This window comes from Sphaeramia orbicularis, chromosome 13, assembly GCF_902148855.1.
Source record: "Sphaeramia orbicularis chromosome 13, fSphaOr1.1, whole genome shotgun sequence".
In the NCBI taxonomy this organism is placed as follows: Eukaryota; Metazoa; Chordata; class Actinopteri; order Kurtiformes; family Apogonidae; genus Sphaeramia; species Sphaeramia orbicularis.
In genome coordinates, this window is record NC_043969.1 from 49,621,782 (window position 1) to 49,634,283 (window position 12,502).

Here is a 12,502-nt window from a genome sequence, read left to right on the forward strand (position 1 = left end):
TATTATACTTTTTATGTAGCTTTTGTGATATTAATCATTAATAATGTTGCAACATAGTTTTGAATGACAGGGTCCCTGCTATCGCATGGTAAAATATAAAATTTAATAATGAAATCAACTTAAGGCTTCCCAAATGCTGTAATAAATGAAGCAGGATGAGTTGAGCATACAAGAACGGTGGAGCTACTCATTACTGAGTCCTACTGAGAAAATTTTTTGTTCCGGTTTGGAGAGTTTTTTGTAATTTTTCTGCAATGGTCTTAAACTTTTGATCAGCTGATAAACAGCCTATTTCAGTTTACTTGTTGTTTTCAATAAATTACTTTTTCAAAGTGCTTTTTGTCTCACTCCCCCTTCTTGCTTTTGTATATTGTAGCTCTACTTAAAACCTCATTAAGATCCAAATGTGCAAAAGGTAAATTCTAGCTATTTTTCAACTGGTCTTAAGATTTTGATCAGGTCTGTATGTCAGCATGTGGTCCAAGAGTTTACAAGAGTCTCCCTGTATTTTTGTTGTGTTTGAACTTAAAACAAAGATAAGTCATTATAGTTATATTTAAATTTTACTTCATTTACTGTGGAAAAATGTAAGGGAGCTATTTATTTAAGCTTTTATTCAACTTTATAAGAGATGCTTCTGAGTCTAGGAAATCCATGCACTGCTGGAGCTATTATTTTCTATTTGTTTGATTAAATAAACATGCTTTAGGCATTTAAACGAAGTTCAGTGTTTGCATTATTCAAAATTTTTCACGCCGGTTTTTACACTTTTACTGCAAATGAATATCGGCTCCAAATAACGGTTATCAGCCTCCTCTAACTACTAATAATTGGTATCGGCCCTGAAAAACACATATCGGTCAATCTCTAATATATATACAGTCTACTCTCGTTAAACCGCCCGCCGTTATACCGCCATTTTCGCTCACCGCCGACCAAAACCATTGCACAAAAATCCCCAATGCATTATTCCATTAGCTACCGCCATTTCCGCCTATCGCCATCCGCCAGCCCAGTTCCATGCACAAACAACACTTATACCATTGATTTCCCGACCGTTATACCACCAGCGCCGCGGCACCTCCGAGGTGCACCGCGGCACCTCCGAGGTGCGCCGCGGAAACCGGCGTGGAAACCGGGTCGAAATGGCTCTTTGAGTGTTAAAGGTTGCCAATCCCTGCCTTACAACATAACAGAATCAAGATTTATTTAGAAACGCAATTAGAACGGGTTAACGGAGGCAGCATAGACATCATATAGTAAAGACATGCACATTATGGACGCAACCCGTTGTAACGCCATTTTCGCTATACCGCCAATTTGGCCGTGAACGGAAGTTGGCGGTATAACGAGAGTAGACTGTATATATATATATATATATATATATATATATATATATATATATATATACATACATACACACACACACACACACAAAATGACTGTGGTAGAAGTTCAAGTCACCAACTGAAATACTCCTCAAGTTAAAGGCTTTAAAGCAGCGTATTTTGTTGCCAAGTAAAATACTTAAAAATATATACATATAAAAAAGTATTATATATATAATACTTTTATATATGTATATATCTAAGTATTTTACCCTGTTATATACCTCTAATTTGAACATGTTTATATTGTACACTATTTTATGTATTGTTTTAATATATGTCTGTATTTTCTTGTGTTGTTTTTAGTCATATAGTTCACTGTCTCTGGCAGAGACCACCTGCAATTTCATTGAACAACCTGTGTAATGACATTATACCCTGTTCTATTCTGTTTTATTCTATTCTATTCTGTTCTATTGTTTCATTACCACCAAATGTACATTTTCTTTGTACCAATAAATGATCATTAGAAGTGGGAAAAAAACATTTATCATTTCGGAAACTTTTATTCTGTTTAAAATATGAAAATCTGGAAGGATGTACATATATACATATACTGAATGGGTTAAAAATATTTACAGATACACATGTGTAAAACTACTGCTGTTCTACATCTGAGCAAAAAGCAACTTCCTACAACAGCTTCTGATATGTGAGATGTTCAGACCGTACATTAAAGGGTTAAACAGTGGTTGAATTATTAGAAAATATAGTGATAGAAATACTCTCAGTACGTTGGGAACATGGTTCATATTAAACCTGCTGGTTATTATTTCAAAACAAGACCCGAAAATAAAGTTTATCAGTGAAGCCAGGTGAGGTGTACAGGTACTGACAGCTTTATGTCTGGTCTGTTTAGATCCAGAAAAACACACTTTAAGGATCCTCATGTAGGTGTAGAGAACCAAAAAAGTTGGAACTGAAACAGTGATAAAAGTAATAATAAGTCCATAAATATTAACTGCCGTAGTGTCTGAACAGGCCAACTTAACAACTGAGTAATTAACACAGTACACTCTGTTAATAATGTTTCCACACAGATGTAAAGACAAACTTAAAGAAATCATAACAGCACAAGCAAGAAAACTATAAAACCAGGGTGCAGTAACCATCACACCAATCCTGTTTCTGGTCATATGTGTGTTATATTGTAGAGGATGACAGATGGCAAAGTATCGGTCATATGACATGACAGCTAAGGTTAAATATTCAACAACTGCATAAGAATGTATACAATAAATCTGCAGGAAACAAAGTGAAGTAGAAACAGTGTGAATGTCTGTGAGTATGTGAATGAGTAGAGATGGGAATATCCCTGTACTACCAAACAGTTCATTAACAAACAGACTGCACAGAAAAAGGTACATAGGTTCATGTAAGCTTCTGTTCACACAGATAACCACAATCAGCAGAACATTGGACACAAGCATTAGAACATACAACAACAAAACAATCACAAAATATAGATATTTGAGATGCCCGGTGTCAAAGTAAGCAGATAGAATGAAATGTGTCAAATGTGTGGAGTTTCCCATCGTCCTTCTCTTAGTCTGTGAAACAGTCATAACTCAGTTCAATTACACATAGAATACATCTGATAGAAAAAGTCCAGCTGTTGGTCTGACTGACATGGAACTAAATCATCACAACATCAAACACTAAACATCTGTAGAATGTTTGCTGAAAAAGCCCAAAGTGTCCACGAATAAAGCTGTAAGAGATGAATGTTGAGTTAGTGTCAGTGTTGGGTGTGACTGAGTGAACAGTGTGTCAGTGTTAAACCTGGACCTGCTGGAGTGGGACTGGGAGTCCAGCCCAACTGAACTCAACCTCTGCTTCATGTGGATTTGAACCCTTGGACTCAGGACACGCCTCCTGCACCACACTGACCTCATGACCTCATCCTCTGATGGGATGTCCTTGATTTGAACTGGAGTGGAAAGTGTTTGAATTCAATACTTACTGTTTCTCAGTAATACACATTCAGTACATTTACATGACATTAAAAAAAACAATTGTTATGTCGGTTCGACTAAAACTGGACTTTAAAAGTACATGTAAACATTTTACTTTGACTGAAATCAAGGTTTTACTAGAAGGACTGACTCTCCTAGGTAATGTGATTAAAGTGGATCTACTCCTGTATATAAACAGATCAACTGGACTTGAACAGGACCAGGTGTTCTTACCTGAATCCTGACCCAGAGCATAATTTACTGAAAATCCATGATCTTGTTGCCCTTTTTCCAGTGGTAGTGATGTACAGGGCACACAATAATCTTGTCCCTCCTTTCATCCAGGAGATGTTAGAATGTAGGAAAAGTCAGTGCAGCCTCAGAGGAACCAGCATTTTTTAAAAAGCTAAGGCAAGAACAAATAAAAAAGTAGATGTGTTTTTGTTAGAGGGGTTTATCTGTGGAATGGCCTGGAAGATTGATTAAAACAGTCTAAAACATCATCATCATCATCATCATCATCATCATCATCATCATCATCATCTTTATTTGCAGACTTGGGAGTCCATTTAAAAACAAACAGGCAATCAACAAACAGAATAAATTTAAAAACACAGGTTAAAAATACAGACAAAACATCATCAATATTATGAAAGACAACCGTACCAGTGTTGTCACATGGATGACTGGTACCACACAAAACTATGCCTGGGATTTGTCAAAAGCCTAATGATGGAATTCTGACAATCGTTCAATCGACAGATAAATTTGTACATTAAGTTTCTCGTAAGAGCCTGAAAAGTGTGAACTCCTGCATTGCAGAATAACTCACTTGCACTAGTCCACTGAGGTTTTTTAAACAGTATTCTCATGGAATCATTATGCAACTTTGAGCTTCTGTAAGATAGCCTTTTTAAACCTGGCCCACAAGGGGGCAGTATAAAGAGAACTGCAATATGCTCTGAAGAGATTCTTCTTGACATTTTCTGTACACACTGAGAATTTTCTTGCCAACATATTAGCCTGGGCATATAACATCCGACATTGCCTGTACATATCATCATCATCGGACATTTGATCCCTAATGAAGAGACCTAAATACTTTATTTTGGTGCTCACACTCAGCACCTGTCCTGACAGATAAAAATTAGGAAAGTTTAGGCCCTTGTCCCTTTTTGTTCTGCATATCAAAACTGTACTCTTTGTAGTATTGTATTGAACTTCATATGTAAGAGCATAATCAGAACATATATTCAGCAGCTGCTGAAAACCAGCGCTACTAGGGGAAAAAATGGCCAAATCATCAGCATACATGAGGTGATTGATTATACTGCTACCAAACACACAACCAGTTTTGCAACCATTCAGCTGTTTAGATAGATTGTCCATGTACACGTTAAAGAGTGCAGGAGAAAGCAGCCCCCCCGCCACACACCATTGCTCACTCTGGGGGCGCATTTTATCTCCCCATTTGACTCACATACTCTGGTTTGCATACCAGTACACCAGAAGCCTAAATATAAAATCAGGGACGCCCTTTTCACTTAGTTTCATAAACAAGTTTCGATGATTGACACGATCAAAGGCCTTAGAGGCATCAACAAATCCTATCAGGACTGAGGAGTTCTTCCTCCTATATACCTCAACAGCTTCTTTCAAGGCATAAATACAAAGATCAGTACCATGCTTAGATTTAAATCCAAACTGGTTATCTGTGGTAAATCCTTCTATGTTAAATGTTCAAATTAAATATGGACATTTTCACCCCCATATTTTAGCCATTTATGACTTAAATATATTTTATATGGGATTTATAGAAGCAAGTTGTGCTTGGTGTCAAAATTTAGGGCAATTCCTGTACTTTCACATGGTGTCTTATTTTGTGATACTGCCTATCCCACATGCTGATACTGACCTTTGAATCCGAAGGTCGGACAGATATTTTTGATTTTAAGCTGTTCATATATCATACATAATATAACATAGGACCATTTTACACAGATCCATCCCCTAGGTAGCCAAGATATAGCACATAAAATTTCTAATGAATATGATGATTAGTTTTTGTGTGATGAGTGGCCAAAAGTAGCATTTTAGAAGTTTGCGATGGATAAAATCTCAACTTGTCATTCTCTGTAACATCCAATTATAAATTTTAAGTAAATATTTTCACATTTCTTAGGACTATAGATTCCTGTGAAATGATTCTGAAAATTTCAGACCACTAGCTCTTGTTGTTCAGAAGTTATAGAAGCCAAAAATTTCAAATCTTAATTTTGGTCACAATTTTAGGGTACCCCCTACCTACTTCAAATGGTCATAACTTTGGAACTATTTACAATTAAGCCTTGAAATTTTGGATTTTCCCATCATATATAATGTTCTATAAGTACGTAAAAATTTAGAAAAATCTGAGAGGGTCAGGTGGGGACCACTTGATGAAATTATATGGAATGACCCAGGTATTCACATTACTTTGAACTTGTCAAAACAACAGAGAGGAATGTGAGTGTAAAGTGTCTACTGTGTCCTGACAAAAAACTGTTGTCCGCTGCCGTGAACTCAACTGCTAACCTCACCAAGCATTTGAAAGGAAAACATGCTAACATGAAGCTTGGAGCCCCAGGTCCCCGGGGAAATGATGTTATGTCAAATGATCCAAGTCTAAATAAGCAGCTAAAGCATCCATTTCACCAGGTAACTGAACAAGATCTGGAGAAACTTGTCGCTTCGTTCATTGTCGAAGAAATGTTGCCCATCAATACTGTTGAATCTCCCACTTTAAGAAAGATGATTAGCAAGATACCGTTAGCAGGAGACAATAAGCCCTTGTGTATTTTGTGTTCACCTATATATATTGTTTGATAAGGCTTAGTGGTCGTGTTGAAGCTTAAGCCTCATGTTTAGTCCAATGTTTTCTTGTTAAGTCCCTGTTTTGTGGCATTTTTTTAATAATAAAGAGCACAAATGAAACACCTGTTCTGTTCTCCATAGTACAGCTGTATGTAGCCCTACACATTTAGGAACAGATATGTGGTTTTGCCCAAAGTCGAGCCACATAAAAGTAACATAAAAGTAAGGAGTAACGTAAAAAGGTACTTTCTATAGAGGGAAACTAAGTAATGGGTTACTTTTAAAGAAGTAACAAGCAAAAGTTACTTTTTAAAAGTAACTTCCCCAACACTGTATACCAGGGAATACAAAGGTCGCTCTTCTTCACTTTGCTTCAAAAAGGATAACAGATAGGTAAGGGTTTGTCTTCTTCTGACTTCCACATTTGTTGGATAGCGACAGAGTTCCTTCCACACGGCCACCTATTGTTTCAGCCCTGGAACACCCATTTGTATGTGGACACGGGCCGCGGTACGCGCTTGTGAACGCAACATCTGCAGGAAAGGTGTGAACGTATCCAAGTACGGTATAGACTCAGGTACGCTGTGTGAAAACGCCCTTAAAGAATGAGTCTAGGTGGCGGATGGAGGTAAAGGCCACATTTGGGCTCAACACTCACCAACAGACAGACAAACTGCTGCTGCCCGGAATTCACATTCTCACAACTCACTTCACCACAAAATTCCAAAAAAGCCGTTTGGGTTTGTTATGTAAACAAGCAGAACCCGGCTCTCCATCTCACTCACGTGCAAGGTGCTGCCAGCTCAGAACCCTGACGGAGCTGATGGAGAGCCTTACTCAGAACTCACTGAATGAACACTTGTCCCTTATGACCAAACCTTGTGTTGTTGTTGTGTACATAATGTCATGTGTTGCTGTGTAGGACTCTGGGACATCCCATCAGACGATGAGATCATGAGGTCAGTGTGGTGCAGGAGGCGTGTCCTGAGTCCAAGGGTTCAAATCCACATGAAGCAGAGGTTGAGTTCAGTTGGGCTGGACTCCCAGTCCCACTCCAGCAGGTCCAGGTTTAACACTGACACACTGTTCACTCAGTCACACCCAACACTGACACTAACTCAACATTCATCTCTTACAGCTTTATTCATGGACACTTTGGGCTTTTTCAGCAAACATTCTACAGACGTTTTGTGTTTGATGTTGTGATGATTTAGTTTCATGTCAGTTAGACCAACAGCTGGACTTTTTCTACCAGATGTATTCTATGTGTAATTGAACTGAGTTATGACTGTTTCACAGACTAAGAGAAGGACGATGGCAAACTCCACACATCTGACACATTTCATTCTATCTGCTTACTTTGACACCGGGCATCTCAAATATCTATATTTTATGATTGTTTTGTTGTTGTATGTTCTAATGCTTGTGTCCAATGTTCTGCTGATTGTGGTTATCTGTGTGAACAGAAGCTTACATGAACCTATGTACCTTTTTCTGTGCAGTCTGTTTGTTAATGAACTGTTTGGTAGTACAGGGATATTCCCATCTCTACTCACTCACATACTCACAGACATTCACACTGTTTCTGCTTCACTTTGTTTCCTGCAGATTTCATGGATTCACTTTTATGGACATATGGAACTTTTATTCTTAGCCGTCATGTCATATGACCGATACTTTGCCATCTGTCATCCTCTACAATATAACACACATACGACCAAAAACAGGATTGTCACAATGATTATTGTACCATGTTTTTATTGTCTTTTTTGGAATATTTTCATGATTTCTTTAAGTTCATCTTTACAGCTGTGTGGAAACATCACTGATAAAGTGTACTGTGATAATTACCCAATTACCAGGTTGGCCTGTTCTGATATCACTGCGCACAACATATTTGGACTTATTGCTGGTTTTGTTAATATTTTGTCTGCTCTCATGTTAATCCTCTACTCGTACATGAGGATCTTTAAAGTGTGTTTTTCTGGATCTAAACAGACCAGACATAAAGCTGTCAGTACCTGTACGCCTCACCTGGCTTCACTGATAAACTTTATTCTCGGGGCCAGTTTTGAGATCATACAGAGCAAGTTTAATATGAACCATGTTCCCGGTGTACTGAGAATATTTTTATCACTGTATTTTTTAATGTGTCAGCCACTCTTTAACCTTTTAATGTATGGACTGAACATCTCTAAAATCAGAAGCCTCTGTAAATGGTTGCTCTGGACCAAACTGTAAAACAGTATTGTTAATCTACCACATTTCAGTTGATCTGCAGATTAATCCAAAGACATATATGTTAAAATATGTACATATTTATTTCATTGTATGTGGGCCTGTGAGAAACTTCAGAATCTTTGGAAAGAGACTCTTAATTTAATTTGTAGATTTACAGAATGTGCTATCCCTGTGAACCAAAATGTTGTATTTTGTACATCTTCCCTGAGCAGTTTCAAGTAACTGGAGGAAAAAGGAAACTTTTAAATTTTTGTTTATTACAAGCCAAACAAGTTATTTCTTTGAAATGGAAAGCTATTCAAGGACCCACAAGGAACCAATGGATTAAAGAAATGTCTTCTAACCTGGCAATGGAAAAGCTGACGTACCTGGCTAAAGGAAAGATCAAAGAATTTTATAGGATCTGAACACCTGTTTTACAATTTTTAAAGGACTTGTCTGTACAGTCAGTTAAGTTGTGTCTGTCAAGTATGTTTTGTTGCACTGGGAGTGGGCGCTATTGTGTGGGTGAGTGGGGGGTGGTAGGGATTGTTTTGATGTGTTGTGTTTTTTGCTTCTTCTTATAAAACAATAAAAATGACAATAAATATATGTATGAAAAACATATGTACATATTTTAAACCAATAAACATGAAATCAAACTTTCTGACGTGAAACCAAATATTTAGTTTTTATTTCCATTTTTACCCAGTGTTCACCTCACTTCTACTGACGTTTCAGTCATTTATGTAAATTAAATCTGTGGGGGCAACTTTCTGACTAATCTACGAGCTTCTGTTTTAAAACCCTAATACTCACCCGCTGTTTTAGTGCCATTAAACAATAGGCCTGTAACGGTACACAAAATTTTCGGTTCGGTACGTTTTCAGTTTTGAAAGCCGTGGTTCTTTTTTTTTTTTTTTCGGTTCGGTACGGGAAGAAAGAAAACCCCTCAAAATGTCTTCAATACATTTATGAATTTTTGAACATTTTTCCCTCAATTTTTGGACACAATAGAATATAGAAAAACAGGAATATAATTCTGCTGCTATAAATCAAATAGAAAATAAAATAAATTATTGATATTACTATGTGTTTTAAACATTAATATTGCACTTTTCTCTGACAGGTAGTTTTGAACAAACAACAAAAATCAAATCACAGTTCTATCAGTTCACATTCTGCATAAAAATACCAAAAAAATTCCACATGAAGTGCAACATTAACAAGAGGACAAACTGGTATTCTCTTTAAACAAACTGAAGAGCAACAATGACAACAATCTAACTAATATAATGTTTATACCTAGTCATCTCCATCTTATATAAATTTTGATTTCCATTTAATTATTTATTTCTAAACAATTTTTGGACATTTGTACATTGTTGAATAAATGTTCTGAGTTGTCAAAATGATGTTTGTGTACTGACATGGAATGTTCATTTTAATTACATTTGAGCTTGTCCCCTCACCATGACAGTGACAGACATACTAAGGCCTTGGGACCTAGCTACAGATGTAGTTTATTGTCATATACACAGCAGTACTGAGCAATGACACTGTTATACTTGGCACATGCAACATTTCAGAAAGACTGGTGGTTCCATGCAGGTCAGAGGAGAGTGAAAACTAGTCCAGGTGATAGTATAAGGGTATAGATAGTTAAACTAGTTCAGGTGATAGTATAAGGGTGTAGATAGTTAAACTAGTCCAGGTGATAGTAGAAGGGTGTAGATAGTTAAACTAGTCCAGGTGATAGTAGAAGGGTGTAGATAGTTAAACTAGTCCAGGTGATAGTATAAGGGTGTAGATAGTTAAACTAGTCCAGGTGATAGTATAAGGGTGTAGATAGTTAAACTAGTCCAGGTGATAGTATAAGGGTGTAGACAGTTAAACTAGTCCAGGTGATAGTATAAGGGTGTAGATAGTTAAACTAGTCCAGGTGATAGTATAAGGGTGTAGATAGTTAAACTAGTCCAGGTGATAGTAGAAGGGTGTAGATAGTTAAACTAGTCCAGGTGATAGTATAAGGGTGTAGATAGTTAAACTAGTCCAGGTGATAGTATAAGGGTGTAGATAGTTAAACTAGTCCAGGTGATAGTATAAGGGTGTAGACAGTTAAACTAGTCCAGGTGATAGTATAAGGGTGTAGATAGTTAAACTAGTCCAGGTGATAGTATAAGGGTGTAGACAGTTAAACTAGTCCAGGTGATAGTATAAGGGTGTAGACAGTTAAACTAGTCCAGGTGATAGTATAAGGGTGTAGATCAGGGGTGTCAAACTCATTTTAGTTCAGGGGCCATATTCAGCTAAATTTGATTTGTAGTGGGCTGGACCAGAAAAATAATAACATAATAACCTATAAATAATAACAACTCCAAATTTTTGTCTTTGTTTTAGTGTAAAAAAAAAACAAAACATTAAATTACGAAAATACTTACTTTTATAAACTATCCAAAAAAACAAACAAAAAGAAAAAATTGAAATTTAAATTAAAAAACGTAAGAAAATTTAGTGCAATTTTAACAGTATTATTCCTCCACTTACCATTTCTCCATGTGCATTATGGATCAGATCTACAAAGACACTAAACACTGAGGAACAGGCTGAAAAAATGTTAAAATTGTGCTTAATTTTCTTTAGACATTTCAGATTCTTCATATTTGTTCAGGTTACTCACATTTTAGTGTTACAGGATAGTTTGTAAATGTAAATATTTTCATAATTTAATGTTATTTTTTTGCACTACAACAAAGAAAAAAAATAAAGCTGTTAATTCTAGATTTTTTTTACTTAATTGAGGTTTTTGGGGGTTTTTTTTGGATTAATTCAAGATTTTTTTTAGTTAATTGAAAATTTTTTTGCTTAATTCAAGATTTTTTTTAAACGTAATTGAAGATTTTTCTTTGGCTTAATTTGAGATCTTTTTTACTTAATTGAAGATTTTTTTTTTTGGCTTAATTCAAGATTTTTTTTTTTTTTTTTTACTTAATTGAAGAATTTTTTTTTTTTTGTTAAATTCAAGATTTCTTCCTTAATTCAAGCTAATTTTTTTTTTGCTTAATTCAATTCAAGACTGTGGAATTTTTGCACTTGGCAAAAACATCCCAGGGGCCAAACTGGACCCTTTGGCCCCCGGGCCACATTTGGCCCCCGGGCCGCATGTTTGACACCCCTGGTGTAGATAAATTAATCCAGGTGATAGCATAAGGCTGTAGATAGTTAAATTTATCCAGGCGATAGTATAAGGGTGAAGATAGTTAAATTAGTCCAGGTGATAGCATAAACCCTATATTTTTGAATAATAGTTGATTTGTACTTTTTTATTTATTTTTTTTATTTTAATTGTTTTAGACTGTTTTCATTGATCTTCCAGGCCATTCCACAGATTAACCCCTCTAACAAAAACGCATCTACTTTTTTAATTTGTTCTTGTCTGAGCTTTTTTTTTTTAAATTCCAGTTCCTCTGAGGCTGCACTGACTTTTCCTACATTCAAACATCTACTGGATGGAAGGAGGGACAACATTATTGTGTGCCCTGTACATCACTACCACTGGAAAAAGGGCAACAAGATCATGGATTTTCAGTAAATTATGCTCTGGGTCAGGATTCAGGTAAGAACACCTGGTCCTGTTCAAGTCCAGTTGATCTGTTTATATACAGGAGTAGATCCACTTTAATCACATTACCTAGGAAAGTCAGTCCTTCTAGTAAAACCTCGATTTCAGTCAAAGTAAAATGTTTACATGTACTTTTAAAGTCCACTTTTAGTCGAACTGACATAACAATTGTTTTTTTTAATGTCATGTAAGTGTACTGAATGTGTATTACTGAGAAACAGTAAGTATTGAATTCAAACACTTTTCACTCCAGTTCAAATCAAGGACATCCCCTCAGACGATGAGGTCATGAGGTCAGTGTGGTGCAGGAGGCGTGTCCTGAGTCCAAGGGTTCAAATCCACATGAAGCAGAGGTTGAGTTCAGTTGGGCTGGACTCCCAGTCCCACTCCAGCAGGTCCAGGTTTAACACTGACACACTGTTCACTCAGTCACACCCAACACTGACACTAACTCAACATTCATC

The 12,502-nt window shown here is 36.4% G+C and overlaps 3 protein-coding genes across 3 annotated transcripts in view; 2 read left to right on the top strand and 1 right to left on the bottom strand.

The window, feature by feature from the left end:
• Positions 1 to 1,916: 1,916 nt before the first annotated feature.
• Positions 1,917 to 2,960, bottom strand: LOC115431759 (olfactory receptor 11A1-like). Its single transcript, XM_030152405.1, has one exon. The coding sequence runs from the start codon at positions 2,951 to 2,953 to the stop codon at positions 1,997 to 1,999; it is 957 nt and encodes a 318-aa protein (XP_030008265.1). The 5' UTR covers positions 2,954 to 2,960; the 3' UTR covers positions 1,917 to 1,996.
• A 4,224-nt stretch (positions 2,961 to 7,184) lies between these two features.
• On the top strand, positions 7,185 to 8,437 carry LOC115431756 (olfactory receptor 10A6-like). Its single transcript, XM_030152402.1, has one exon. It carries the CDS (start codon positions 7,481 to 7,483, stop codon positions 8,435 to 8,437), a length of 957 nt encoding a protein of 318 aa, XP_030008262.1. The 5' UTR covers positions 7,185 to 7,480.
• Positions 8,438 to 12,418: 3,981 nt separating this feature from the next.
• Positions 12,419 to 12,502, top strand: part of LOC115431173 (olfactory receptor 11A1-like) — a 1,195-nt gene continuing 1,111 nt past the window's right edge. Inside the window, exon 1 of the mRNA XM_030151406.1 lies at positions 12,419 to 12,502. This exon is cut by the window's right edge and continues 1,111 nt beyond it. The gene's annotated coding sequence lies outside the window, so the exon portion shown is untranslated.